At 32.9% G+C, this 27,193-nt stretch overlaps 1 protein-coding gene across 11 annotated transcripts in view; it reads left to right on the top strand.

The window, feature by feature from the left end:
• The window catches only part of LOC106883142 (6-phosphofructo-2-kinase/fructose-2,6-bisphosphatase), a 160,856-nt gene extending 146,176 nt beyond the window's left edge, over positions 1 to 14,680 (top strand). For 9 of the 11 annotated variants that reach the window (XR_008263975.1, XM_014934033.2, XM_052967238.1 and 6 more), the window contains one exon: positions 5,294 to 5,514. Coding sequence is in view for 9 of the 11 variants with exons in the window: in XM_014934033.2 (XP_014789519.1) it covers positions 5,294 to 5,365 (72 nt within the window). In the remaining 2 variants the exon portion in view is untranslated. Of the gene's footprint in view, positions 1 to 5,293; positions 5,515 to 7,808 lie in introns of those variants that run through there. The other 2 variants (XR_008263976.1, XM_052967237.1) reach the window with 1 other exon arrangement.
• Positions 14,681 to 27,193: the final 12,513 nt, after the last annotated feature.

Raw genomic sequence — 27,193 nt, 5'->3', positions numbered from 1 at the left:
AGACCTTTGGCATTGTGCTGTACTTGAGAAGAACCATCAAGTCAAGCAAAATCACAGTTGTGGTAGGTACTGATGTCACACAAATGGCATCCTTGCCAGTGGCACATAAACCCAGCCGTAGAAACTGTTGTGGCAAATGCCCCCAGGTGATAAGTGGGCTGGTCCACTACTAATAAATAGTGAACTGACACAGTCAGTATGGTTGGTCGGCGAAGGTATACCATTCAGACCAGTCTTGTAGAGACGACAAAATACGTTGTCATCATGGGACATGTCAGTGGTGATGAGGGTTTGGACAATATTGCCACTGGGACATATCAGTGGCAACAAGGATTCGTAGCTCACACAGTGAAAATGGTTTTGAGCAAAAAAAATCGCAGTGAAAAATGTTAGAAATTCCAAAGTAGGATTTGAACTAACACAGAACTGCACACAGTGAAAAGTAATATACACACAGTGAAAAATATATAAGTGCTGTTGAAGCAAGATTTTGAAGGAAGGAAAAAAAAATGTCTGATAAAACTGGAACTCTAACACAGAACTGAACTACACACAGTGAAATAATAAGTCTGTTTGAAGGATTTATAAGTCTGGTCGCTATATGTAGTAGCGCTACCAGTAATAATGTGGGACTTGGTACTACCTGCGGGCATTTTGAAAGAAAAAAAAACTAGATATCATCTGATGAAATTGAAAATGAACCAGTTGCTAAGAAAGTTAAAATGGACAAAAAAAAAACGCAAGTCATTTTGTGATTGAGGATACTAAACAAGTCCTTGAAAAGACTCCAGATGAAATACTGATGGAAGTAACTAGTGAAGAACACATTGTAGAAAATTCTGAAATAAGAGAATCTGAGCCATCTGTTATAAGAAAAGACCCTTCTACTGAAAATGCTTTGTTGAGGAATCATTCTAATGCAAACACTTTAAAAGATAATGAAGGTTTGCAGGTAACCGATTCAGTTTCTGCCAAAAGATGTGTGATGAATAGAAAAGTTGTAGAAATCAAATATATATGCTGTGAAGAAATAATAAATATAATTCTGTATGGAACAAGAAAAAATCTAAATAAAAGAAAACTAATAAGTCCGTGTGAAGGATTTGTATGAAAGTGAAATACAACATCGACTTGAAGAAATAGCAGGACTGGAGCTTATTTGAAAGAAAAATAATTGTGTATGGAAGAAAAAGAAATAGTAATGAAAATAAAAAGAAGAAAATGTGTCAGTCCACTAATAAATAGTGGACTGACACAGTCAGTATGGTTGGTTGGCAAAGGTACGCCATTCAGACCACTCCCATGATGACGACGAAATACGTCGTCATCATGGGACATATCAGAAACCATGCCAAATCAGACTGGAGTCTGGCACAGCCTTCCAGCTTGCCAGCCCTAGTCAAACCATCCAACCCATGCCAGCATGGACAACAGACGTTAAATGATGATGTATATACATGCTATCTACCTCCTTATGTCCTAAAGTGTATGCACATATGCATTATGTACATGCATAAAAACACAGTTTTTTTCTCAGCATTTGATATGTCATTCCCTGTGGTGTTTAGCTTTATGGTGTTTATGTCTCTAAAAGCACCAGACCTAGTCACAGAGCTATTCCCATCAGTTGCTGAAAGCAAGACATATATAATTATTTCCTTGGAGTAATCTTTACTTCTGTCATTTAATATGAGGGTTTCAACTCGAGCATTGCAGTTTGTTATTTATACAATATATCTACTACTTAGAGCTGTAAATCATTTATACAGTTGAACTGTAAGTATCTCTGTCATAAATGCCATGATTCTGATGACAGGATATAACCCACACTTTGGTCGCTCAATACACTATCTACTCAGCCATCAACAATTTTCCAAATTATAAGTATTGTTTATTTATGTTGCTGGTAGACTTAATTTGCCAGCCAATTTAACATCACCATCTTACCTTATGTATTTTTAATGTAGTCCAGTTTATTACAAGCTTTCAGGGTAAGTCTCCATTCTGAAAAAAACCTCTTCCCATTAATCTTGGAGTCTCTGAAGTGCATGAAGAATACTGCCTTTCTTCCTCTGACTGAGCTATAAATATGGTAAATTTTAGTTACTTTGGAAAGTAGTTTAAACAGAAAATTATTCTTATTAAAGCTCATTGGTTCCAGTTCGTTAAGTTAGTTGAAACCATAATGATAATTTTTTAAGTACATGCATTTGTGCATGTCCACATTTAACATAAAATGTATCTCTACTAGTATAGCAGTGTATATCAGATAGAATATTTAAAAATACATAGTTTTCCTCCCTAGTAGTCATACTTTTACAAGGGAAGCAATCATTTTTTCTTAATATTTGGCAGGATTAGAAATTTTAAATGAAAATTAATATGAAAATAAGAAAATAAATGCATAGAATTCCAATGTTTTTGGGTTTTTTTTTTACTTGTTACATGAAGTCCTTAAAATTTATAGTTAGCTGTAATCATTTATAGTACTATTTCATTCTTTTTAAAAATCAGCAGCATGACATAACCAATAGCTTATTAAGTGATACATTTCATGAAAGATGGAATTAATTATAGTCTGGAAGAAATTCATGGAATATGTTTTTTTCTTTTCTTTTTCATCATTGGGCATTAGTTGTTTAACAATTGAGAAAAAGTTCTTAGTGTTTACAAACAAGGTAACCCAATAATTTCAGTTTTAATTACAAACAAGTTCACAAGCTGTTTCTAATATATTCTTTGAGACATAGATATTGGCTTGAAGCTGCTATTTCATAGTATTAATCCTTTGTTATGTAATGGAGCAGGCATGTATTCATAAACATAATGTCACAACAGTTTCACAGCAAATTTTAAAATAAATTGCTGTATTAATTTTCTTAGACTGTTTAATTTTAAATGAATATTACAATGAGAGATTAAATAGAGGTAATTTGTAAAGACTCAGTGCTCTGCTATTGGAGTACAAACAAGTTTCAGTACTAAATAAATTGTGTTAACTATATTAACTATTAACTTATTGTACAACACAGTGTGCCACGTTGGACTACATTGAGTAACCAGTCCTGAAATACATGGTATCACAAGAATTGTACTAATCTTGTTTACATTCATTTCAAAGGAAGTGAGGAACTCTCTAATACAGAGGTAAAAAAAATCTCTGACCTTTTCTATCATTTCATTTGTTCTGTAACAGATACATTACAGGACTGAACTTCTAAGCTAGAAAATATTCAAGTCTAAACATACTGAATATTAAAAAATATAGGTATTTCAATTTATATATGCTGCTGCTCTGCATATTGAAAAAAAAAAATTTTTTTACATTTTTCATGAACGTTATCCACTTTGTCTGCTATTTGGATGCTGATTTCAAATTTGTATTGAGAATTTACTTCTCAGAAGTTATAGTTATATGATTAATAGTTAGTGTAGTCATCTCAGCTGTTTAGGTATATATATATATATATATATATATATATATATATATAATAACTTTTTTGTCAGTTCATAATTTTTGAATTTTTTGTTGTCCCAAATATTTTTACTACTTCTGTGAATGCTATCAGGGCATTTTCTCAACAGGTTTAAGTAAATTTATAAATAACATTTTTTTTTCATTTTTCTTAATTTAAACTCATCAAAGATATGTGCATGAAGTGCTAAAAGCAAGATGTTTTTTTAGTTTTACTGGGGATTATCATGATGTACTTCCCAACATTCAAATCTCTTTTTGGCTATCTCTTTCTCACCCATTTTGAATATTATATAAGTGTACCCCAAAATAAAAGTCAAGGAAAATTGGTATATCTACTTTATTGACCAAGCAGTTTGCAAATTACTTTCAAATTTTCACATATCTTCCAATTCTGTTTGAAGCATTTGAGCTTTTTTCAATACTGTTTTTGTAGTTTCATAACTTACTTTTAGGCATACAAAGTGGCCAATCAGTAAGCTCAACAAATCATACTTCAAAATGGTCTTTGAATTGTCAGTGATGAGCACCATTTTCTTTCTACATATTGACATCCCTTTCATTTAAGAAACTTTTAATGTCATAACAGTAAACAATGTTATCTTCTATACTGAAGAACTGCAATAGATCTTTTACTCTGTTGCATTAAAACTAAGTTATATTTCTAAAACCACCCAGTTATTTTTATTCTACATGGATCCCAGTAATTCTTGTGAAACTTTTGGAAGATCTTATGCATGTACTTAATCATTTAATTCAGACTGCATGAAGAATTTAGGCACTTTTATAGTAGCAGATTGCAGGTAAGTTTCATCCTTAGTGCTTGCCTCTAATGTGCAACACTTGGGTTCATCAATGACTTTTCACTTTAGAGGAGCAAGTACTTTAGCTCTGTAAGATATAGGTCTTATAGCAGAGGGCTAATTTAGATAATCACTCTTCAAATTAGTTTAGACGTTATGTCCAGAAATAACAACCATACATAAATAACATAAATTCTCAGGATGATTTACTAGTTCTCTCTAGACCATTGGCACACCAGTGCTCATTCTCTTTCTTTCACTTTTGGTCCATTGCCTTAGATTTATGGTGCAAGTTCAGCAAAGTTATGTCTTGTTCTCCAGTTTCAGAATATGTGAAATATACTCTTCTAACAATCTGTTAGAAGTTGCTGCTGCTTTGCTGTTGCAAAGAATCTACAACTATATCAGAAGATATACAGGCTGTATTTGCATTTCATATACTGACTTCATATGCCTTGCCATAATAGATTACAAGTTTATAGTAATGAATAACAACCTAGAAATACTGTAGAAATACTTGAATGCTGAAATAAATAAGAAACCAAATGCTGGCAGTAATCTAGGTTGGTTTTGCATACAAACCAACCTATGAAAATCAACTAAGAAAGATACATTTCAAACTGTTCTCCCAATCCTCATAACCTTTCAAAGCTTACAAAATTCATAAAGAGCTTATCCAATCCTGTAACCTTTTAGAAGATATAGGCTATCCTTCCTAAAAATACCATTTATAACTAATGTTTGATAAATAAAATAAATTACTATCTCTAATATTTCAATCTGATTCATTGGGGGGAATAAGAAATGTTTCTTATATATAGCTTGCAATTCTATTTTAAAACTACAAATTCCAAAAATTGCCTACAAACTAATTTCTGCTTTTTGAAATTTTGTTACTTATGAATACAATATGATACAAAATTTCTTTTCCATTTCCAGACCACTAGGTTGGGACTCATCAATAAAGAATCTCCCCCTAGGAAATTTGTCAATTTCATTTATCTTTATATTTCAGACAGTAATTTCTAAAGGGTTCAACAACAAATCTCCACTTTCTGACAATCCTGACCACATTTTGAAGGAATAAGACACTATATGGCTCATCTAGTTATGTATCTGAATTTCCAGCTAATCAACACTATCATCCAGATTTGTACACCTGTCATAATCATTATCAAAGATATTTCAAAGAAATTTACATTTTGTCAATAAAACAATGTCTTTTCAATTAACTTCTACCATTGTTTCTTCATGTTTTCATTCTATTCTGTGCAAAAATACTTTTAAATTGTTTTTATGTGTATACAATGTACAAAATATTACAGAGATAGTTTAGCTTTTGATTTTAGTCACATGTTTCTGCTTGAGTTATTTTTACAGTGCTTTTTGCATGGAACTTTTGTAACATTTTCAGATCATTTTTCACATAACTTAGAAACAGGTTCAACTCTTTCTATATAAAGAACTGGTTATAGTTGAAGCTGCAATGTTTGGTTTGCAAATTGTTACATTAATATATTTGTTGAAAATATAAAACTACTTTGCTACCTTCTTAATTTCATAATTGTCAAGGTAATTGCACCATTTCACTGAGCTAATAATGAAATATACCACTAATGCTCTCATAAGAATCCTATGTTAACTACAAGAATTGATTGTTTCCTTTAAATGTAATTATCTGCTCCTAATATACATTTTTAGAATAACTGGGATTGCTCTTATATTAAAAATACTTTCTTTTTTGACATAGTTCTCTGTACCTTAATTTTTCATAGATAAAACTTTTGCATTTCTCACAAGATTCACACAGATTTGCAATTCAGTTTTCCTAGTTTTTGTTAAAACATTTATTCATTAAATCCACACACACACACACACACACACACACACACCACACACACCACACACACACACTCAATATGCTCTTTTTTTCTTCTTCTGGATTTATTAGATTCACATTATTTCTGTCATTAACAATAAATATACTCTATATTTCAATGAGAAGAATATAAATTTAAATAATTTTGTTAGTTAATTTTAAGAATTAAAATGTTTATTTTATTCCTTTATTCTTAATGTTCTTATCCAACCTACATTTAAAAATCAGACCAGGAACCACAAGTATTTACTGTAAATTGAAATTCAGTTAATATGTGAAAACTAGCTTCATATTGTGTAACATATTTTCTAAAATATTTAGATATGAAAGTTACCATTTGAAATAGTTTCCATGTTTTATAGGTTTAAGAAGATATGTAAACTAATATTTTATTTTTTGTTTATAATTTTTATTATTTGGGATTGTATGTCAGTGCTGTTTCATCTCTCAAAACACTAACCGTTTAAATAAACCTGATAGAATGTTTTTCCTTTGCATATAATCTTTATCAAAAGTAAAGCCAAGCAGTATTTTAGGTAGATATCAACAAAAGTCATAGAAAGGAATAAGTTGAAAGATTTGACACTTGATTTATAAATCATAGTAAAATTACAAAGTAGATTACTAAAATACTTTATATAAAAGAATCTGTTCTGAGAAAATCAGCTGTGATTTGTTACTGTGAAAAACTTGTCAAGTTGATCAACAAAAGTACCAACATTTTGATTTCTAACTGGTTTCTAATTAACTTCCGGTGTTTAAAGGTAATGCTTCAATGTTTACCCAATATGTACATAGTGCTCCCAAACATGGACTTGCAAATTATCAGATTATTGTTTTCATAAATTTTAATTCTTAAAAGATTTAATAAAAACTTTGGTGGTAGATGGGTGAGGGAGTCCCATTCTTTAAAATTTGTAAGTATGTAAAATGTTGAAATCTTGTTTATGAACATCTGTATATTAAACATTAAATTATGGGTAACTGAATGTAACTTCAGAAAATAAATATAAATAGTACATTTGTTTGTGGTATCATATATTTATAGCAAGTGAATTGCATATCCCTATCTAACTACAAAATACATCCTCTTTATGTACTATTTGGTATAAAATGAGCTAATGTTGAAATCTTGTTTCTGTACCTAATTATGAACATCTGTACATTAAACATTAAATTATGGGTAACTGAATGTAGCTTTAGAAATAAATATAAATAGTAAGAGTTCAAACAGACTTTCCCTGTCTTGCACATTTGTACATCAATGCAATCTTAGATTTTTAAAAGTATCTGTATACTTAAAAATTTCTTTATATATGTTAGTGCTTTTATCTTAACTGTTATCTTAGACATAGTCTGACCCATGCAAGTATGGAAAAGTGGACATTAAATAATGAGAATGAGAAATAAGTTGTTGAGTTCAAACTAGAAGAAAAATATTTAAGTTTTCTCATATCGTTTTATCAATTTGAAATGTAAAAATATTGGCAATGATAATCTTAGAATATTAAATTCCTGGCAATGATCATCTTGGACTTTTGCCATTATTTCTGCCTTGACATTTCTAATTCTGTTTGTTCAGTTTCTAAGTCAATGCAACATTTAACTTGTACTTTTTTGTTACAAATGAAATTTTTGTTATTTTTTTCAGATCTTGCATCGTGGGAGATCTCGAACTGAAGCCCTTGACACATGTCCACCATGTGATCAGGATGAATGATTAAATCAAATTTCTTTTCAAGAATTTCAAATATTTCAAATCCGTCTTTACACACTGCTGATTTATTATATTACTCCTGCATGTAGTTATTGCTTACAACCATAAAAGGATGTCATAGAAAGCATTAAGAACAGCTTGAAGTCTGCTGGGAAGTTTTTATACTGTATTGGAATTTTGTTGATTTTTGCACTGTTGCTCTTAATGCTTTTTCATTTTATCCATCCATTAACATTATGAGACATATCTCACCAAACATAACAAAAATAAATCCAGAAGCAGGTATATTTAGGGCAATTAAACTTTTTGCGCGTGCGCACACACACACACACACACACACACACACACACACACACACACACACACACACACAGTTTACCTAAGCATAATTGCTTTTGAACTTTATTTTCTGTTTAAAGCAAAGTGATATTTAACAGTCTTATGGGCTTTACATTTGAAGTTGTTGGTGCTCCCTATTTTTAACAGTTTATAGATTTACTATTGGTTGTGCCTAATATAAACTGACCCTTCTTAATACTCTAAATTGTCTAAAAAATTAATTTTGAGGCTGAAGAATGTTCAAAAATTTTATTTTTTTATATATCTTATTTTTAAAATGTCTTTTATTTCCTTTTCCAAATTTTAAAAGAAAAAATGCTAAGTGGTTTAATATTAATACTCACTCAATTTTATATTTCTATTTAACAGCATTTAAAACAATTTTTCATTTTATCTCACAATAACTAATGCTTGGGTGTTTTATCAATGGGTAGACTTTTTAATTCCCGACTTGGATATTTATTGGTAGTTTGCTCATAAATTTCAGAGAATTTTTTGTTTTATGGTTTAAATTGATTTTAACATGTTTGATGATTTATTGGGTTATCCTGATTTCTAAAGATAACTATTTGTTGATAAGTAAATATATAAAAAAGAAAAGAGGAAATCAAATAGGCATTTATTGCCTAATGCAATATTACTCTGGGGATTAGGACATATGCTAAATATTTCTATGCATTTACATGTGTGGGTTATAGAAAATGTAAAACTAACTTTCATTAAATTTTTAAATGATCAGTTTTGACATAACTTGTATATCACATTTTTAATTAAATATTCAATGGATTATAATTATAAATAAAAGTAATATTGTTATAATTAAATTGGTTTACTTGGATTAAAGGTGATATGTTGAGAATTAGCTTCAATCTTAAAATTATTTTTCTAAAAATGTTTAACCTTTTTGTTACCATATTTATACTGAAATACAATGTTGTTTCAATTAATTTTGGAAGTAATGAAGAATTTAATAAAATAATTTTGTTTTTAAGATGATGTTTAGAACATAAATTGACATGAAATTTTGATGAAAGCTTTTAATTTAAATTTCTTTAAAATAAGAGTTTGCATCATTGAATCAGAGACAGTTTCAGGTGGGTTGGTATCAAAAGGGCTAAATATTTAAAATTATTGAATTCTTAAAAAATCATTCTTTCATTTTTTTCCCATTAGTATTTTTGTTGTGTCTTGCCATGATTTTGAATAGCCAATATACAGGGTTAGACTGCTAAACATTGTTTTCAAAATATTATCTTTTATGAGTATTGTGAATTAAGAGCTAATATTTTGCATATGACTGGTCTTAGATTGCACCTTCGATAGTACTGGGGGAGGGTTAGGTTGAGGGGGTGGTATTTTTGCTTTATGTTATAGATTGTACTAAAGTTATTGGAATTACTAGGCTGCATTTTGGAAGGTTTCTGTCTTATCTAATCTTGGGGAACTGATTTCAAAACTTTTTCTTAGATTTTGCATCATGTCAATTTTTTTTCCAGAAATGTATTTTTAAATACTAGCAACTTAGTACTTATGAAATGCAATTGTATGGTATATTTAATATAATTAGTTTACTTTATGTGAAGATTTAGCAATTTACACCTACATTTAAGTAATATATTGTTTATATTAATGAAAATTAGATATATTTTGATTCATATTGACCTCTTGTTGCATTTAGCAAACCTTTAGCATTATGGCAGTAAACTGTTATCATCCATACTAAAGAAGTGCAACAAATCCTTTTTTTCTTTGTTGATGAAAACTAAATTGTGTTCCCAGAGCTAGCAGTTTTTTTTTTTATTCAGTGTAAATCCCAGTAATTCTTCTGAGATCTTTAGAAGATCTAAATCATGCATTGTTAGTTAATTTAGGATGAGTGAAGAATTTAGGCATCTTTATATTTGCAGGTTGCAGGTAAGTTTCAGTGCTTCCTGCCAATGTGCAGCAAGCACTAAGATTCATTGTTGACATCAGACTTATTGAATACAGTAACAGATATTTCAACACAATATGGTACTTGTCTTGTGAATGAAAGCAAATTTAGGCAATCTGTCTATGAATTAGTATTGGAGTTATGTCCTGGGATATCAACCATACATAAATAGTGATCATCAAAATGGCTTCTTTGTTCCTTCTAAACTATTCATTGGTACACCAAAGCTTATTGTCTTTCTTATGCTTTTGGTCAATCACCTCAGATTTACAACACCAGCTTGTCTGGGTGAGTGAGGATCCTATGGTTTGTCTTGAATACACAATTTCACTCTGAAATGTATGAAATATGCTCTCCTAACAAAGAGCATATTTGTAACAAGTTGATGATGTTTTTCTATGGCAAAAGACTCACAAATCTGACAAGATATCCAAGCTGTGTTTCCACTTACTATACCCACTAGTATTATCCATATTTTACAAGTTTAGCATAATGATGACAGACAGCCTTGAAATACAGTATAAAACTAATTTTCATTGAAAGTGAGTACTTAAAGAAATAAGCAACAAATGCTGAAATAAGTAAGGCACATAGATCATTGTATACAAATTAACCTGGAAAAATCTAACAAAAATACATTTCAAAATGTTTTTTCCACTCTCATAAACTTTCTCAGCCAATAACTGCCAGGTGATACTCTATATTAAAAATTTCTGCCAAATAATTTCTCTGTTTTAGGAACATAACCTCAAAAACATTTCCTTCCATTAAACTGTATACTTTTATGGTGTTGGTATCTGTCTTTATTACTACAATTTTTTTTTTTTTGTCTTTTTTTTTTCTAAATTAGCAATTTGGTGATTGTGTGTATAAAATTGTAAAAAATTATCTTGGCTTTAATCTTAAATGAACAGAATGGTTTAAAGTGAAGAACACAACTGATAACTTTCCTGAAATCAATGTAAGACAAAAACTGATATCATATTTGAAATAATCAAACTCCAAATAAACCTAAAACCACCTTCCCCTTCAAGCAAGCAAAACTAGTGTTATTTGTGAAATGAACTGTGCTAAACATGCTCCACATTACACCTCTATATACAAAGGCAACAGTTTACCATACTCTGGTTAAGCTTAAGATTACAGGAAATGTTTTTTTCAACTTGACCAACCTTGCAAAAAGAAAAGAAAACATGCTGATAAAAATAACTTAGGTAAAGGGTCATATGTTTCCTGGAGTTAGAGCATTCATATAGCCAGTTCTAATAGGGTTGAGAAAGCCTCAAAGTTTTTCAGCCATCTGAAGGACATGGGAGGGAGAATGAGAATCTTTGTGAATAAAAAGAAATTCAGTATCAACCAACTGCAGTATAATTGCAGTCAAGCCTTCTGAAATGCAAAGCAAGAATCCAGCCTTAGTAATGATGTTTAAGGTTGCTGTAAAATTGGTCATATCTGAATCTATATGACTTTTTGGATGTGGAGAGTTATGGATAAGTCCACTTGTTATAACTGTGTCATTATACTGTGATCTGCTATTAGGATTGCATTTAGGTCAAAAACATGGCTGAGGCAAAAAAAAAAAGGCTTGTTCAGCCTTCTAAATTTGTAATCAGTCAGTTACAGCTTTTGATGGTAGACATATTTAGTAGCAGCTTTATTTTCCAATAAATATACATGTGAAGAAGTTTCTTACTTCTGACTTTTCATTTGCCTTTGTTGCAGGCTTTGAAATGTTTCAACTCAGAGTTTCAGTTTAGCCAGCCAACCTTGTATTTGGGGTTTTGTATGTAATTTGTATCTCCTATTATTTTTCAAATAATTCTCTGAATCCCATCTCTATTTTTACATTTTTATCCCGTCTCAAATTTTCTACAGTATGATCAACTTTGCATTATGTATGTTATGGATTCTCTTAGTGTCTCTGCATATGACTATGCTTCTTTCAAAAGTTGTTTTATAAAAGACACAAAAACCCAGCAGGGTTTAAAAAAAGAAAATAACTAAACTGGCAAGGATTTGTAGGTGATTAGCAGACCTTATTTTTAGAAACATTGATTAAGAGAATTCAAAAGTTAAATTCCAGCTACTTGACAACCCTAACAAAATCTTTTTGTCTTTTGATAGTAAAACTATTAACTGTTGCTGTTATAGAAAATAGAGATAGTGCAATAGTTTGAAAAATGTATGGGTATACAATTTTTCAATAGGAGTATATATGTTTTGACACATCCAGAATAAAACTATTCACATATTTAGTTGTTATTACTGCTCTATTATGAATTCTTCACTTTTTTAATGCCTTCATAGTCTCTAATCTTGGACAGAACACTAAACTATGCATGCAATACTGCATGACTCAGGATTTCAGACTGCTTATGTCAATTATATTAGAGCTTTAATCAAGTAGTACTGAACTAGCTTTATACATACTCTGATTAAAATCAAAGCTTTTCTAAAAATTGAAAATTTGCTTGGAAATATTTTGTTCTCAGTTATTCTATTGAGCTGGACATTTCTTTTTGTGATATTGGAGAAAAAAATGATTATTTTTGTACATTTTCTCCATTTCCATCTTTGTTATATTTGTTATATTCTAATGTATATAACATATATTTAACACCATTATAAAATTTCAGTTATTAAAATAATCTTTGCAAACAATATTTCAAGACAGCTGTCTTTCAAAAGTGACTTTATGGAAAGTTTTCAATATTTACTGTCAGAGTTTGTTTGAATTGGATTGTTCTCCATTATATTTAGTAGATATTCAAATTCATCTATTGATTTCTGGACTTTTCCATTGGGTTTCTTCTGATTAAAATTTATGCTCTTTTAGAACTCTTATGCTTTATCTTCTTGTTTCAATCACTGGACAGCAACAGTGATGGGTCACTACCCAGTTCTAAATTTTTAAGCCTGGTATTTATTCTGGTCTCTTTTACTGAATTTCTAAGTTATGGGGATGCAAACAAACTAATACTGATTGTCAAACAATGTGGGAGGACAAGCACACACACACACACACACACATACACAATGGGCTTCCACTCAGTTTCTGCTGTGATCACAAGACCTGGGGCTATAGTGGAAGATACTTGCCCAAGGTGTCGAGCAGTAGGACTGAAATTGAAACTACATTGATGCAAAGTGAGCTTCTTAACTATATGACTTTTTTTACTTTGAAATACTGGGAGTAAACTGCTATCTCAAAGGTAATACTTTGACAATAACTTGTGCTTCCATGTATAACAAATTTTTTATAAACATTCTTTCACTGGTACCATTCAGACTACATCGATGCTGGGCATGTAATGTGCATGAAGGACAACTTAAGGGAACCTATGGAAGACGGGGATCGAGGAAGACTTACTAGTGGTGAAAGCTGATCTGAAGATGCTGCACCTTATAAAAGACCATACTGGTCTACAGCAGATCCACCCACTCATAGCAACATGTACTCTAACACAAACAGTAACTTTTAGAAATGCAATGTTTTGTACCCTGCTTTATAATCTTGACATATATTGATTACTCACTTTCCTTCCTCTTGCTTATTTCCTTATCAGTCATCTCCCCCCCCCCCCCGTCACTGCTAATAGCACCATTCTCATAACTCTGCCTCCTCATCTTCAAAAAGCTGAATTAGATCACTATCATCTGTCTGTCAAATGTACTATTCACTCTGCTGTGCTGCCAGCCAACAATCTCTCTATCTCTCTCTCTCTCTCTCTCATAAACCACCTTTATTGCAACCCCTTACCTACTTTTGCCTTTATCTCATCACCCATCCCTACTGTTGTCCATTTTTGCTATTGTCAATCACCCTGCCACTACTACTTGACTTTTCCCATCGTACTGCTCTTTTCACCCATTCATTCTTACTTTTTACCACCTCAGCTATTACCAAAGATTGCCCTTCCAGCATCACCCCTACATATCCTTGCCTTCTTCCCAATACATTTCTGCTGCTCTCATTATATCCATTCTGCTCAAATGTCATTGTTCTCTCTCTCATTCCTCTGAGCAAATGACACCTATGCCTACACCTCTATTCCCCATCTCCTGTACCCATTTCTGGTGCTATTGTTCTCTCTCATTTCCCATCTTGGTTTACATGTTTTACATTACTGTGTACAATCTACATTTATTACATACAATGCACCCCAATTTGAGAAAGTGTAGGGTTGTAGGATCCCTCTAGTCCTGTCTCACCAAGGGCTGCTCAATCTTTCTAGTATGGTGCCATGAGGAAATGCACACAGCACATTCTGTAAAACAGTTGGCAAAAGGAAGGGCATCCAGCTGTAGAAACCAAACCAAATATGAGCACCAGTTTATGGTTAAAGTAGCTCCCAATGGAAGATGACTCACACTATGAAGACCCATCCGATCCATACCAGCATGGAAAGCAGATATAAGATGATGCCTGACTGACACATTTGTTTTTCCTTCCAAATTGCTGGAAACAGTTGTTTACCCTCAAGTCAACTTTGATTGAATTAAATATTTATGATGAAAGCCTTCCACCTGTGACCATCCTTCTTTTTGTTTATTGGGGCAACATCTCTAATGTGTGTTCTTACATCATTGAAGTTGATGCTATTTTTGTCTCTATGTATCTTTGTGGCCATTCATTTATTTCACATCCTCTTATTTTTTCATGTTAGTATATCTTGGGTGGGAATTGATTTTCAGGCAGAATTTTACAGCCCTTCCCGTCACTAATCTTCACTTTTTTTCAGGTAAGGGATTTTTGTCTTCCAGAAGCACAAAGGGATAAATTTGAACAAAGAATGTCAGTATCAGCACCACTATACTCAAATGATGACAGGCAAAATACTAACATTCATGTATATTTGCATGCATGTGTACATGCACACACACACACACACAGATATGTGTGAGACTTAATATTGTTTCTATCCATCAGACTCACAAAGATCAGTTGGTCTGGGGTAATAGTAGAAGACTTTCGCCCATGTTGCATTGTGGGGCTGAACCTGAAACCATGTGGATATTAAGTGAACATCATCACACATCCATGCCTGTGCCTGTTTGTAAATTGTAAGTGATGAGACAGGAAATTTATACAGATAACATATATTTTTTGATATTGCAAGTTGATATTTAGATTCTTTTTGTTTATTACTTTCCTATTTTGGACTTAGAATTTCTAATTTAATAACACTTCTTTTAGAAATAGTCTTTTCTACAATAGGCACAAGGCTTGAAATTTTGGAGGATGGGGCTAGTTGATGACATTGACCTTAATATTTAACTAGTACTTATTTTGTCCACCTTGAAAGGATAAAAGACAAAGTCAACCTCAGCGGAATTTGAACCCAGAACATGAACACAGACGAAAAACCACTAAGCATTTTGCTTGGTGTGCTATTGATTCTACCAGCTTGACACCTTTCCTTCAAAAATAATTGAAGTAAATATTCACTAAATTGTTTCCATTCTTATACATGACATTTGAGAAGTATATTTAGTACATTTGAATATTTCCATTATGTTTTACTTTTAGATCTGTCTAGAAATATACTATTAATGCATCAGAAGAACAAATTTCTTCAGTTTCTCACAGCAAAATTTTCATAAAGCTGTTTAGCTAAATCCTTCACATTTATTTATAAAACTATTCACCTTTATTTTAAAAAATTTTCTACTGCATCAAATAAATATCAACTAAATATCAAATAAGAAATTATCCAAGCCAAAATCCTTAGGGATCTGCCTTTATATCACCTGATGATTTTTATCTTGGTAGACTAACAAAATTAAAAGAATATTAATCTAGCAGAAAGTGACATTATTTGGGGACCTTGTGTTCCAGTTACAAATATTATTGCAAACTTTATATTCATTGTAGTAATAAAAGCCTTAAGAAAATGTTATTACTGCTAAATGACATAAGCAACTTTGTTAAACTATTTGATATATTAAATTGGTGTTTCAAATACACTACTTTCATGTGATATGCAAAAGGAGTTGTTATAAAGAATTATTTGGAGAAGACTTCACTATATAAAGATTGTTGCATAGATTTTCTTTTGCTGGAGTTAGATGACCTTATAGATATTTATTTCCTATTCAACTAGTTTACATAATCATTTTAAGCATTTTCTCTTCAAGAATTTCAGCTGCTTTATTTGCATTTTTGTTAAAACATACTCTGATGATAGTAGCAGACAGGGAGATAGACATCTAGATACTTCAACATTGCCTTGTATGGTGTTTTCTTGAGCAGAACAAGAGGGGAGCAAATTAAATGTAGTGAACTCAATTACATCCATTCCCATTATGTGACTAGAAGATTCCAGAACTAGAATGATTGTTTTCTAACATTCCATTATTGTACCTTAAGTTTTTATTGACAGCTATTTCTTGTCTTTGAAGAAACATTTGTTATGGTAAAGAGGATCCATAATCAATGAATATGTATAAAATACTAGTAGAGGAAATACTTTGTGAAAAGTATCTTTTTTATGATTTTTAAAATTCACTGATAATAACAAAGAGTTGTAGATTAAACCTTGGAATAGTGATTTTGAATTGGAAGTATTCATATTCTTTACTTCTGAGAGATTACTTCAAAAGACCTGCAGAGGATAGTGAGGACAGGTGAGGGAAGATTAAATGACCAAAAGCAAATGAACTGTCAGCCTACAAGGAGTTTGAAAATGCAATACTGAAGAAGATGGGAACCAAGAAAAGGGGACTGACAGTGGAAGAAGAGCTCCAGTTACTTGCTGATTCAATCTGTAAGGACCTCTCTTAGCCCTGCCTGAGATCTGAAACCAAATCCCCCTGCTTGTTGCTTGTCGAAACAAGCGGGAATTTGTTTTCATCTCCACACCAGATGATTGATGGGGAAACACTTGACCCCCAAGGACTTGTGCTGGTCAAGGAAAGGTCAATCCTTTGTTTAGGGTTTGACCTACATTACTGACCATAGTCTATATAACAGAGCATTTCCTATCTCTTCCTCTTTTGTGTCAGCTATGACCAAAGAGCAATACTTCCCTTCGTATTTCACTAGACATATGAAGAGAAGTTTTTGGTCACAAGAAAGGCAATGCCACCTTTCTTTCTTTCCAGTCAGCACTTTGTATTCCTTACTCTTTCCCTATCTACTGACAGACAGCAACTGCTACACTATCAGTTACCAACCTGCAAAGCGAACTTGTCACTGCCACTACAATTACTGCTGTATCTCTAACTACCTGTCAGACAAACGAATAAATATATATATATATATTTCTTCTTTCTTAGTGTTGATTCTTCAATGTTCACTGGTTACTCCAACGTGAGAACCTTCAAGCGTTACATCTACACGCTACATTTGGTAGTCGGCTACATCAAATTGACGTGATATGGCATGTCACTTCAGTCACCACAATTGGTGACCTCAGCTACTAATATATAATACTGGTAAGGAAATGTTTGGCACGCACACTAAATGGAGACAAGAAGAATATACCAGAAAGTACTAGCAGGAGGAGTCACCTTATAGAAGAAGTGAAGAGGGAAAAGAAATCTCTGAGGACTAGGTGGATTGAGGCATGTGAAGAAGAAAAGGCACCATGGAAGCTGCTCTCAGATGATGTTAAGAAGTTCTTCTGCCAGCTGGTACATATTGAGAAGAGGGGAGAAAGAAGGCTCAGGTGGTAGAGCCAAAGAAAGTTTTTTGAAAATCTTTGCAAGTTGACAAAAGATGTGTTTCAGGATAGCAGAAATGATGAATTGATATGTAGCAAAGGTGGAGACACTCGTACAAAATGTATAGTGACAATCTTTGAGATATCTCTGTACCACTAATCCAAAGGATACCAAAACTAACAGCACCAGGAGCAAAATTTAATCTTGGAAATATCTGAATGCAAGATCCCAGATATTTATCAAAGATAAAAGGGTCTCTGGACAAGATGCCTGCCATACCAAATCTACTCTAACCAACATGTTATTCTTTGTTCTCCAAAGAGCTTCGAAAGAGGTGATCATGAGCAGAAAGTATCTACCTCCCCTAAGAGCAGAACTCATCAACTCTTAACTAGTTCAGGCCAGAGGCCAGTTTTCTTACTAAGTGTAGATGGGAAAATATTGGCATTGTTACCAGACAAGTTATGACATTTTTTTATAAATGATGGATACATTGATTGTATGGTCTAAAGATCTGGATCCCTGGTGTACCATATTGCATAGAACATGTGGCTATGATCATTCATGGAAGGGAAGTCATCCTTTGAGGCACAATGGCATCATCATTAAATAAAGATCCACTTGTCTAAGAAAGCTTTCATGGATGATGTAGAGCTGTTGATTAGGGATGAGAAATCAGAGGTGAGAATTTTTCACAGACCGGATGAACTGATAAACTAGGCTAGAATATGTTTTAAAGCAAAGAAGACTTGGAATCTAACACTTGTCAAAGGAAGAAAGAAATGAAGTGTGAGATTGCAGAAGCCATGCTTACAATGGCAAGGGAGCCTGGGACAACTATTGTGGATTGCTTAACAATAAAAGTGAGGGAATGAGAATTCAGAAAATGGCTTTGGATGGAATCTCTGATTGATAAAATATTACTGCCAGGTAAGTTCAAACTCTGGTGTTTGCAATTGAACAGAAATGTAACATCTGTATTTATATAACTGGCTAGCATTGCCATAGCACCTTGCATGCTCAGCTTTGTACAAGAACAAAGGTCCACTAGACATACCAGTACCATCAAAGTGGAATAGTACAAATGTAGTAAAATGCAGACAGTAGTGATGCTGCACCATTCAAACCGCTGTTATCCATTCCTCCAGATTAGGAATGGAAGAAAATGGATAGCCTCTAAGGTGACAGAAGTCTGTGACATTCCTAGAATATGGGGACATAGTGGTCCATACACAGACCACTAGGGAAGGACTTGGAAGCAGTGAGCTTAAACCATGCCATTTCCTGTTATTGATGGTCACAGTAAGCATTAATTAGTGGAAGTAAGGCTTGTGTATGGAATTATAAGAAATGGTGGTAATCCTTTCATTAATTTATGGAAGTGAATATACATCTTACAAGTGTAAACATTTAGTTTCAGACTTCTCAACAATCATTTTTTATTTTTGCTTTCTCATTTTTGTTATGATGCACAGATTTGGTTGTAATTAAGAAATTTGCTTCCCAGCTACATGGTTTGGGGTTCAGTTCCATTGTATAGTACCTTGGGCAAGTATTTTCTGTTGTAGTCCTAGACCAACCAAAGCCTTGTGAGTGGATGGAAACTGAAAGAATGTGTTATGTACACAGATATGCAGCAAGTAAATAGACACCTTTAATTTTCAAAATCTTTTATTTAATATGCAAAGTGAATAGTTGAAATGTAATCGATAGGTAGGACTACATACTTTAGTATTTAGTTGACATTCCCTTTGCAGTTTTTAATTCAGAAACTCTTTTTGGCATTGAACTGATGAGCTTTGTGATTGTCACTTGTAGAATTTCTGCCCACTTTTCATGCAACAATCAAAACAATTCATCTTTAGATTTAGGTTTCTGTCAAGTTTTTTGTATAGCTCTATCTAGTATGCTCCAAAGATTTTCAATTGGGCTCATGCCAGGAGATTGGCTCGGCCAAGGTAGTTTTTTGATCCCATTTTCAGTCAGCCATTGTTTTTCTATGAACAAATATATATATATATACATATATATATATATACATATGGCAAATAAAAGGCAGAAGATGGAAGCTACCAGGTGTAAGCCACTTCTTTTTTAGTATCCATAATATATATATCTGTGTGTGCTTTTGTATCTGTGCCCCCCCCCTCCAACTACTGCTTGAAAGCCAGTGTTGTTGTGTTTACATCCCTATGACTTGGCAATTCAGCAAAATAGACCAATAAAATAAGTACCAGGCTTTACAAAAAATATAAGTACTGGGATTGATAAGTTTGACTAAAATTCTTCAAGGCAGTGCCCCAGCATGGTCACAGTGTAATGACTGAAACAAGTAAAGGATAAAAGATATATATATTCTTTGAAGAAACTCTGACCAAGTTTGATATTTACACAGGATTTGATAACATTTGCCTTATTGTTTTTATAAAAAGTATGGAAATCATCTATAACACACCAAAAACCTAGGAAAAGTGGTAGAATTGTATCTTAGAATGTTTTGTCTTGTAGATGATATGAAACAAGTTTAAAAGGAATAACAAGATGCTCTAATGCAGACCTGCCTAACCATAACAACATAGAATTATGGCTGCTAATATGATGAAGAAGAATGACCTTTTGGGTACAGGTTATTTATACTTGTTCTGTTTTTATTGGTATGATCAAACAATGCCAAGGAAAAGAAAATCTTAACAAGGTGATTAACTACTTCTTGGGAGAGTGAGTACATTATAGTAACAAGAGTAGCATGGTTAAATAAAATTGATTTTGATGTAATTACAGACCTGCACATTCATTTGAAATGTGCTTTTGATCCACTATTGATACACAAACATTGCTGTGTTTAATCATCACTTACCTTCGGTTAGGTTAGGGAGACTTCTATTTCTTAGAAAATGCACTATTTAAGAGGTGCGTGGTTGGCATACACATGGGTTATATCACTAAAATCGACAGTCTAATTAACTGAATATATTTCACTGTCATATTTAAGTTCTGTGTTTATTCCGTAATAATGTACGTGTGTACATTCCTATACTTATTCCTTCATTTAAGTAGAAATTTAAAACTTAGTTAACTAATAATCACTTTTAAGTGTTTTTAAATTTCTGTTTGATAAGGCAGTCTTTTTCTCCATAAAATTTAACACAAGTCTCCAAATAAACTTTGCTCTTGAATATATTCTTAAAATTAAAATCATATCTAATTCTTAATTCTTCTTTATCTTAAAAGATAGCCAGAAAAGTCAAGAAACATTGTACAATAATACAATTCATCAATAATTTTAACTGCCAGTTTTTTAGTCATTTTAGTTTACAAAGGAAGTTGTAGAATTGTTTATAAATTCAACTGCATTTTAATCTTCTTGCAAAAAAGCCTCAGTGATTATCTTACTGTAGTTCATTAGGATTCAAATGTGTTAAGTAAGAGGTACACTTTCTTTAAAACACTAAAATTACTCAATAAAAAATCTAAGCAATAAATAAATTTAAACTGAATACCACATATATTCTCACTTCCATTAGTCCACTGAAACTGCATTCAAAGCAAAATAGGACTATTGGAAATAATTATTTACTTTTATTTGGTGGAAAAGAACATAATTTACAAATATATACAGTGAAGAAAGGAGAAAAGCAAAATCAGAACATAAATAATCAAAATAGAGACATACTTACATTTAATTATATAACATAACATTAGCTCCTACAAATTTTTGAGAAACTTCAGGATAGTGCTAAATTTTCTAAAGATTTGTCCTTGGCAAACATTGGTGGCTTACTTAGCCCAGATGAGCTTTGCATCTCCATCTCCACCACCTTCAGAGTTGGAATTGATATGTGTGGGAGGATTAGGTGTCATTGTACTAAGCTCCTTGATTCCAGGTCTTTGTGGATTATCATATCAACTGAATGTGAGTCACAATTGTTGCCATGAGATAAATCTAATCATTATATGAGCCTCACCCAGGGCAAATATCCCCTCAACCCTGGAGCCTGTGAGATTGTCTGAGGAAGATAGGACTTGCTCTTTGCCTTTGGGTTAGAGGCAGATGCATCATGGAATGCCACCATTAGTGACTTATTTTCTCCAGTGTATGTCCTTAATATTGCAGAAAAGGTAGCTGAATAAAACAAGCCACAACGTGTTGGTAATTTACATTTTTCAACATGTGGCTTTCGAGAAATTGGTGGCAGCTGGATCAGTGACAAGGATGTTTTTGACTCTATCAGTGTCTCGGCTCCCTGAAGTATCAAAAAATACTCAGGATATTACCTGACTCTTCCAGTACCTTAGTTTTGTAATCACCTGCAATAATGCTAAGTGTTAGAGAGGGGTCTCAAAAATTTTTAGAGGGAAACACCAGTTCCTCTTGGTGTGATATATAACTGAGGGAGAGTATATACCACTATTTTGCTTATTCATTGATCTCCTTTTTCCTTTTCTCCATTTTTTTTTACTGTTCACTAAGGTAAATTATGTTCTTTTTCATTGAATTATAGCAATTATAACTTGTCCCTAAATTGTTGACATGTTTACACAATGAGAAAATATAGTTATTTTCTCTATCAGTATTATTTAGGTTTAGAAAAATGGAAAAGTCACCTATGTTCTTCCTAAACTGTAACAAAACATTAGCCTGAAATACAGCAAAACAATTCAAAGGAATTAATTATGGAATTGAGGAAACCTAAGATTAATTGTATTTTCTAAAGAAAGTAACTTTCACTACTCTTTACTAGTTTAAGAATTTCTATTTTCAAGTAAGCTTGATTTACAAAATTTAATGAAATTTTCATTAATAAATTGCAAAAATGCTTTATACCCTTTAGCATTTAAACCAGCCATATCTGGCCAAAATATTCTACCTGTTTTATGTTCAAAATTACCAGATCCAGCCTTTCATACCCACTCTACAATGTCATTTAATAAATGAACAACCACATCATCGAAATCACCAAGCCACAAGATAATGCATAATTAATTCAAAACGATGTGAATGAATAAGCATTACAATTGACAAAATAATCTGAATGCTAAAGGGTTAATATTATTTTCCCATCTAACTTGTTTAGTTTGTTTAAATTTAGATACAAGGCCAGTAGCTTTGTGAGGAGGAAGTTAATCAGTACCATCAATCCCAGTACTACTGGATAAAAGGCAGAGCTGACCCCAGAACCAATCTACAATGTATTAGCGATTCTGTCAATCCTTGAATGTTTTGAAATAATAATACATCAGTATTTGCTACACATTTTAGGGTTATAGGATTATATAATGTTCATATCTTTCTCAAGAGTATTAGTTGTACAAATAAATCAGAGTTTAAAATCACTTATTTTCTATGTCTTTTGTCTTGTTTCAGTCATTAGATTGTGGCCTTGCTGGGGCACTTCCTTGAAGAATTTTAGTTGAATGAATCAATCTCTAGTACTTATTCTGCTGGTCCTTTTTGTTGAACTGCTAAGTTATGGGGGACATAAACACACCAACACCAGTTGTCAGGCAGTGGTGGGAGACAAACACAAACACACAATGGGCTTCTTTCAGCTTCCGTCTACCAAATCTACTCACAAGGCTTTGGTCAACCCAGGGCTATAGTAGAAAAACACTGGTGCCATGCAGTGGGACTTAACTCAGAACTATGTGGTTGAGAAGCAAACTTCTTACCAGACAGCCACTCCTGTGCCCATAACACAAAATAGTATCATCTATGTCCATGAAACTGTAGTATTTCTTTTGAAAGCTTAGGATGCTTTGCTAAATACTGTCACATAGTAATGAACAAATAATTCACTCTTTATTTATTTATTTTTTTTATCTTAAAAATGTTCACATCTGCTTTCCATGCTGGCATTGGTTGAACAGTTTGATAGGGTCTAATGGGTCAAAGGATACATCTTGCTCAAGTGACTCCGTTTTGGAATATTTTCTATGATTGGAGGCCCTCCTAATGTTAACCACTTTACAGAGTGTATGAGGTGCTATTTTGTGGTACCAGCACTAGTGAGATCACCATGTAACTCATAAGACTGAAGAACTCTTCTCCCACCCCTTGACAAGAGGCATAGTAGAGAGAAAGGTGACTTTATTATGCAAAATGTTGAGAGGTCAGGAAGGGACAGGAACAGACTTGTTGTTATAGAGGAGATACATGTCTACCTTGCATTATATAAGGATGGATGGGAATAAGAAGGTGCTTAAAAGAGAGCATGGATACAGATAAAAAAGCATGGGTGATTTTAGAGGAATGCCAGGTTGTGTGTGATGTAGTGTACTTACTGAAGTTAGTGAAATATTTTCACTTTCACTTAAAATGGAAGCTGAAAATAAATGGTTAGAAATAGAAGTAGGGGTGAATAGTAAACAAGGTTGGGGATGATCAATGGTAAGTATGAGTAAATAGAATGTTGAGAAGAATGAAGGATAGATATCAATAGAAGTGGTAACCGGAAGTGCAGAAAGGGATAGAGCAGCACAATAATACAGAAGATAGAGGAAGATGAAGAGATGTAATGGATGGGAGTGGTGTGAGGGAAAACAAAGATAGGGATGGAGGTGGTCAGAAGTACACAAGGGTGATTATAGTGATTACACAAGAGTGATTATAGTGATTGGCAAACAAAGGTAGAAGGATGGTCAATGGTAGATATGAAACATGTTAAGAATGAGGGATGAATATCAATAGGAAGTGATTCAGAGGAAAGGAAGTAATGACTGACAACACAGAAAGGGTTGTCAATGGAAAATATGAGCAGAGAGGAAAATACTAGTGTCTCAAGATATTCATACTGAGAATAGTTAAAATCTAAAATAAACTATATGGTGATATGGGAAATCAATCTGATTAAAATCTAATGAAATAGTGAAGCAGAATAAATACAAGAACTGTGGTCAGCTGATGCATGCAAATTATTTATAATAAAGTCTAAAGAAAAGCACATAATGATCTTAATTGAACTCAGTCCTGTGGGAAGAGGGATGTGACGAGGCCCATGAACGGAAGCATGCCAAATAATGGAGCCTTCTGCAGGCTTGCAGGGATAAGGGATGGCAGATATGGCTTTTCTCAGTTGAGGTTGGCTGTTGGGGATTCCCTGCTTAGTTGGCATGGAGGACGCTTACAGCCATTGGAATGAGAGGAAAGGAGTGAAGGGTGGTTGTACACAAGATGGGAAAGGCAGCTGAAAGAGTCTCTTGTTGGCTTTGAAGTAAGAGAAAGGAGTTCAGCTGGAAACCAGGAAGAGATAGGTGAGGAGCAATGACTTGGTCACCTCTGCTGACCTACCAGTCGGAGGGCATTATGGTTCAGGGTCAAAACATCTGATCAACATTGGCTACTGTCTGGTGACATCAGTTCCTCCTGGCCAAAGCTCCATTCACTTTGGTGAATGGAAAAAGCACGTCCTTATAGGTGTTATTAACATAATAATGATGATGATATTACCCTAATAGAGTACAGACCAGAAAAACAAAAAGAAGTCACCAACTTGGAGACTGTAACTCACCACTACAATCAGAAAAGCAAAAGATATTGTCAAGCACCACACAACCTGCTAGCTGTCTTACCTTTAAAATAAAAACAGATTTTTTCTACCAAAACAGAAATCCTCCTATCCTCAATTCCTCTACCAAGACAGTGCACTAAGTAGTACTCGTTCTGACAAAGCCTCCATACTGCTATGAGTTCTGCTTCCACACTGCATACACTGAAAAAAAGTCCTCTGATTGTTCAAACCTACCAAAGTGACTAGTCCTGGTGGTGTCTCTTCCATCACACTCAAACAGTTCCAGACATAACCCCACTCTTCTTTGACTGTTGACTCTTTTTCTCTCTCCCTCTCACACGCACACATTTCCAACATCTCAAAAGTGACAGAAATTGTTGCAGATAATTACTTTCGTTATTATCTAGATTCTCTTGATCTCTTTCTTCCTTAACCACTGAAATGATTTCCAGATTCAGATTTACAACAGATTTGCTTGCCATGTCATTAAATGGTGGCTCTCACTTTTAAATGCTTTGGAAAAAGCAGTGTTGTTGCCCTTAATATCAACTACGTTGCTTCAAATTTACTGTCTATGGGCTCCATCTGTCTTTTATGTCTTGAATCAAATGTTACTTGTTAAACAGGACCATTGTACCCCTGCAACTTGATACCTTCATCACTTCTACAGTGCTCACCTAGAACTCACACTAAATAATTTACCTACCAAAGTAATCTTTCTTACACATCCATGTTTTAACTGCTGTTGTCTACTGAGTGATTTTCAAACTGAATTTCTGCCACAGTGGATGAAAGACCTTAACTCTTTTGTTACCATATTTTTGTCAACATATGCTGCCTTTGTTTCAGTTAATTATTAAAATAATGAAGTGTTTAGTAAAATAACTTTATCATTATTAAGCTGGGGTCTTAACAAATTAGAATAAAATTTTTATGGAAGATCATAATTTAGATCACTTTAAAACAATAAGTTTATGTCATAGAACCTGGGTCAGTATCAAAAGGTTTCAAGAGGTCAATACTTATCTTCTCAGTAACATAGTTTGGGTTCGTGGAAATAACTCTGACACCATTTACTAACTCTTACTCTACTAACTTCTTAACCAAAATATCAAATCTTATCTATTGTGTAATTGTCACACATCAGTGAAGCTACACTTGTAAAATATAAAACTTTTAAAATATGAATCAGTCATATTTAATTAACATGCTGTAGTAAATTGAAGTTTACTACTTATTTACTGCCTATTTCAATTAACCTTGTTCACAGAAGATATTACAAGTTCACCGATTAAGCTCTGATTATACAGAAGCACAAAAACTGAAATTTAACAGAGCAAAAAATATATAAAAAGAGAATTAACTTGCTTTTTATGAAGATAATTATTAAAAACTAAAGGTTAATGATTTTCTCTTTTTGAGAAATATTACAGAGGACAGATTTCATAGCATGGAATGAAGATGTTAGTGGAAAGAAACTTATTAAGTATTAGGAAAATACATTTGTTAAAAGAAAACATCATCGCACAAGCTTTTACATATTCTTCTAGTTAGATAACATTAGTAGCTTGAGATTATTTTATTAGTCATTTCTTTTATCAATGATATCTTAATAATTTATCTCATTTCATACCTATTGATATGTATATATATCATCTGAAGATATTCATGATATACTTTACAAAAACCAAGAAAGAAACATTATAGCTAAGGTTAATAGTCTGATTACTCCATATTATTTTAGTATTAAGTGATTGCCTCATCCTTTCATTCATTTGTAATTAGGATAAACATCAATAATCATTAAGGAAGCTGCAAATGTCAAGTGGATAGGTGTCTATCTAAACTTAAGAATCAGAATTTATATATCA

This window comes from Octopus bimaculoides, chromosome 4, assembly GCF_001194135.2.
Source record: "Octopus bimaculoides isolate UCB-OBI-ISO-001 chromosome 4, ASM119413v2, whole genome shotgun sequence".
Lineage (NCBI taxonomy): Eukaryota > Metazoa > Mollusca > Cephalopoda > Octopoda > Octopodidae > Octopus > Octopus bimaculoides.
The sequence above is the reverse complement of the archived record's forward strand: the minus strand, read 5'-3'. Positions and strand labels throughout refer to the sequence as shown.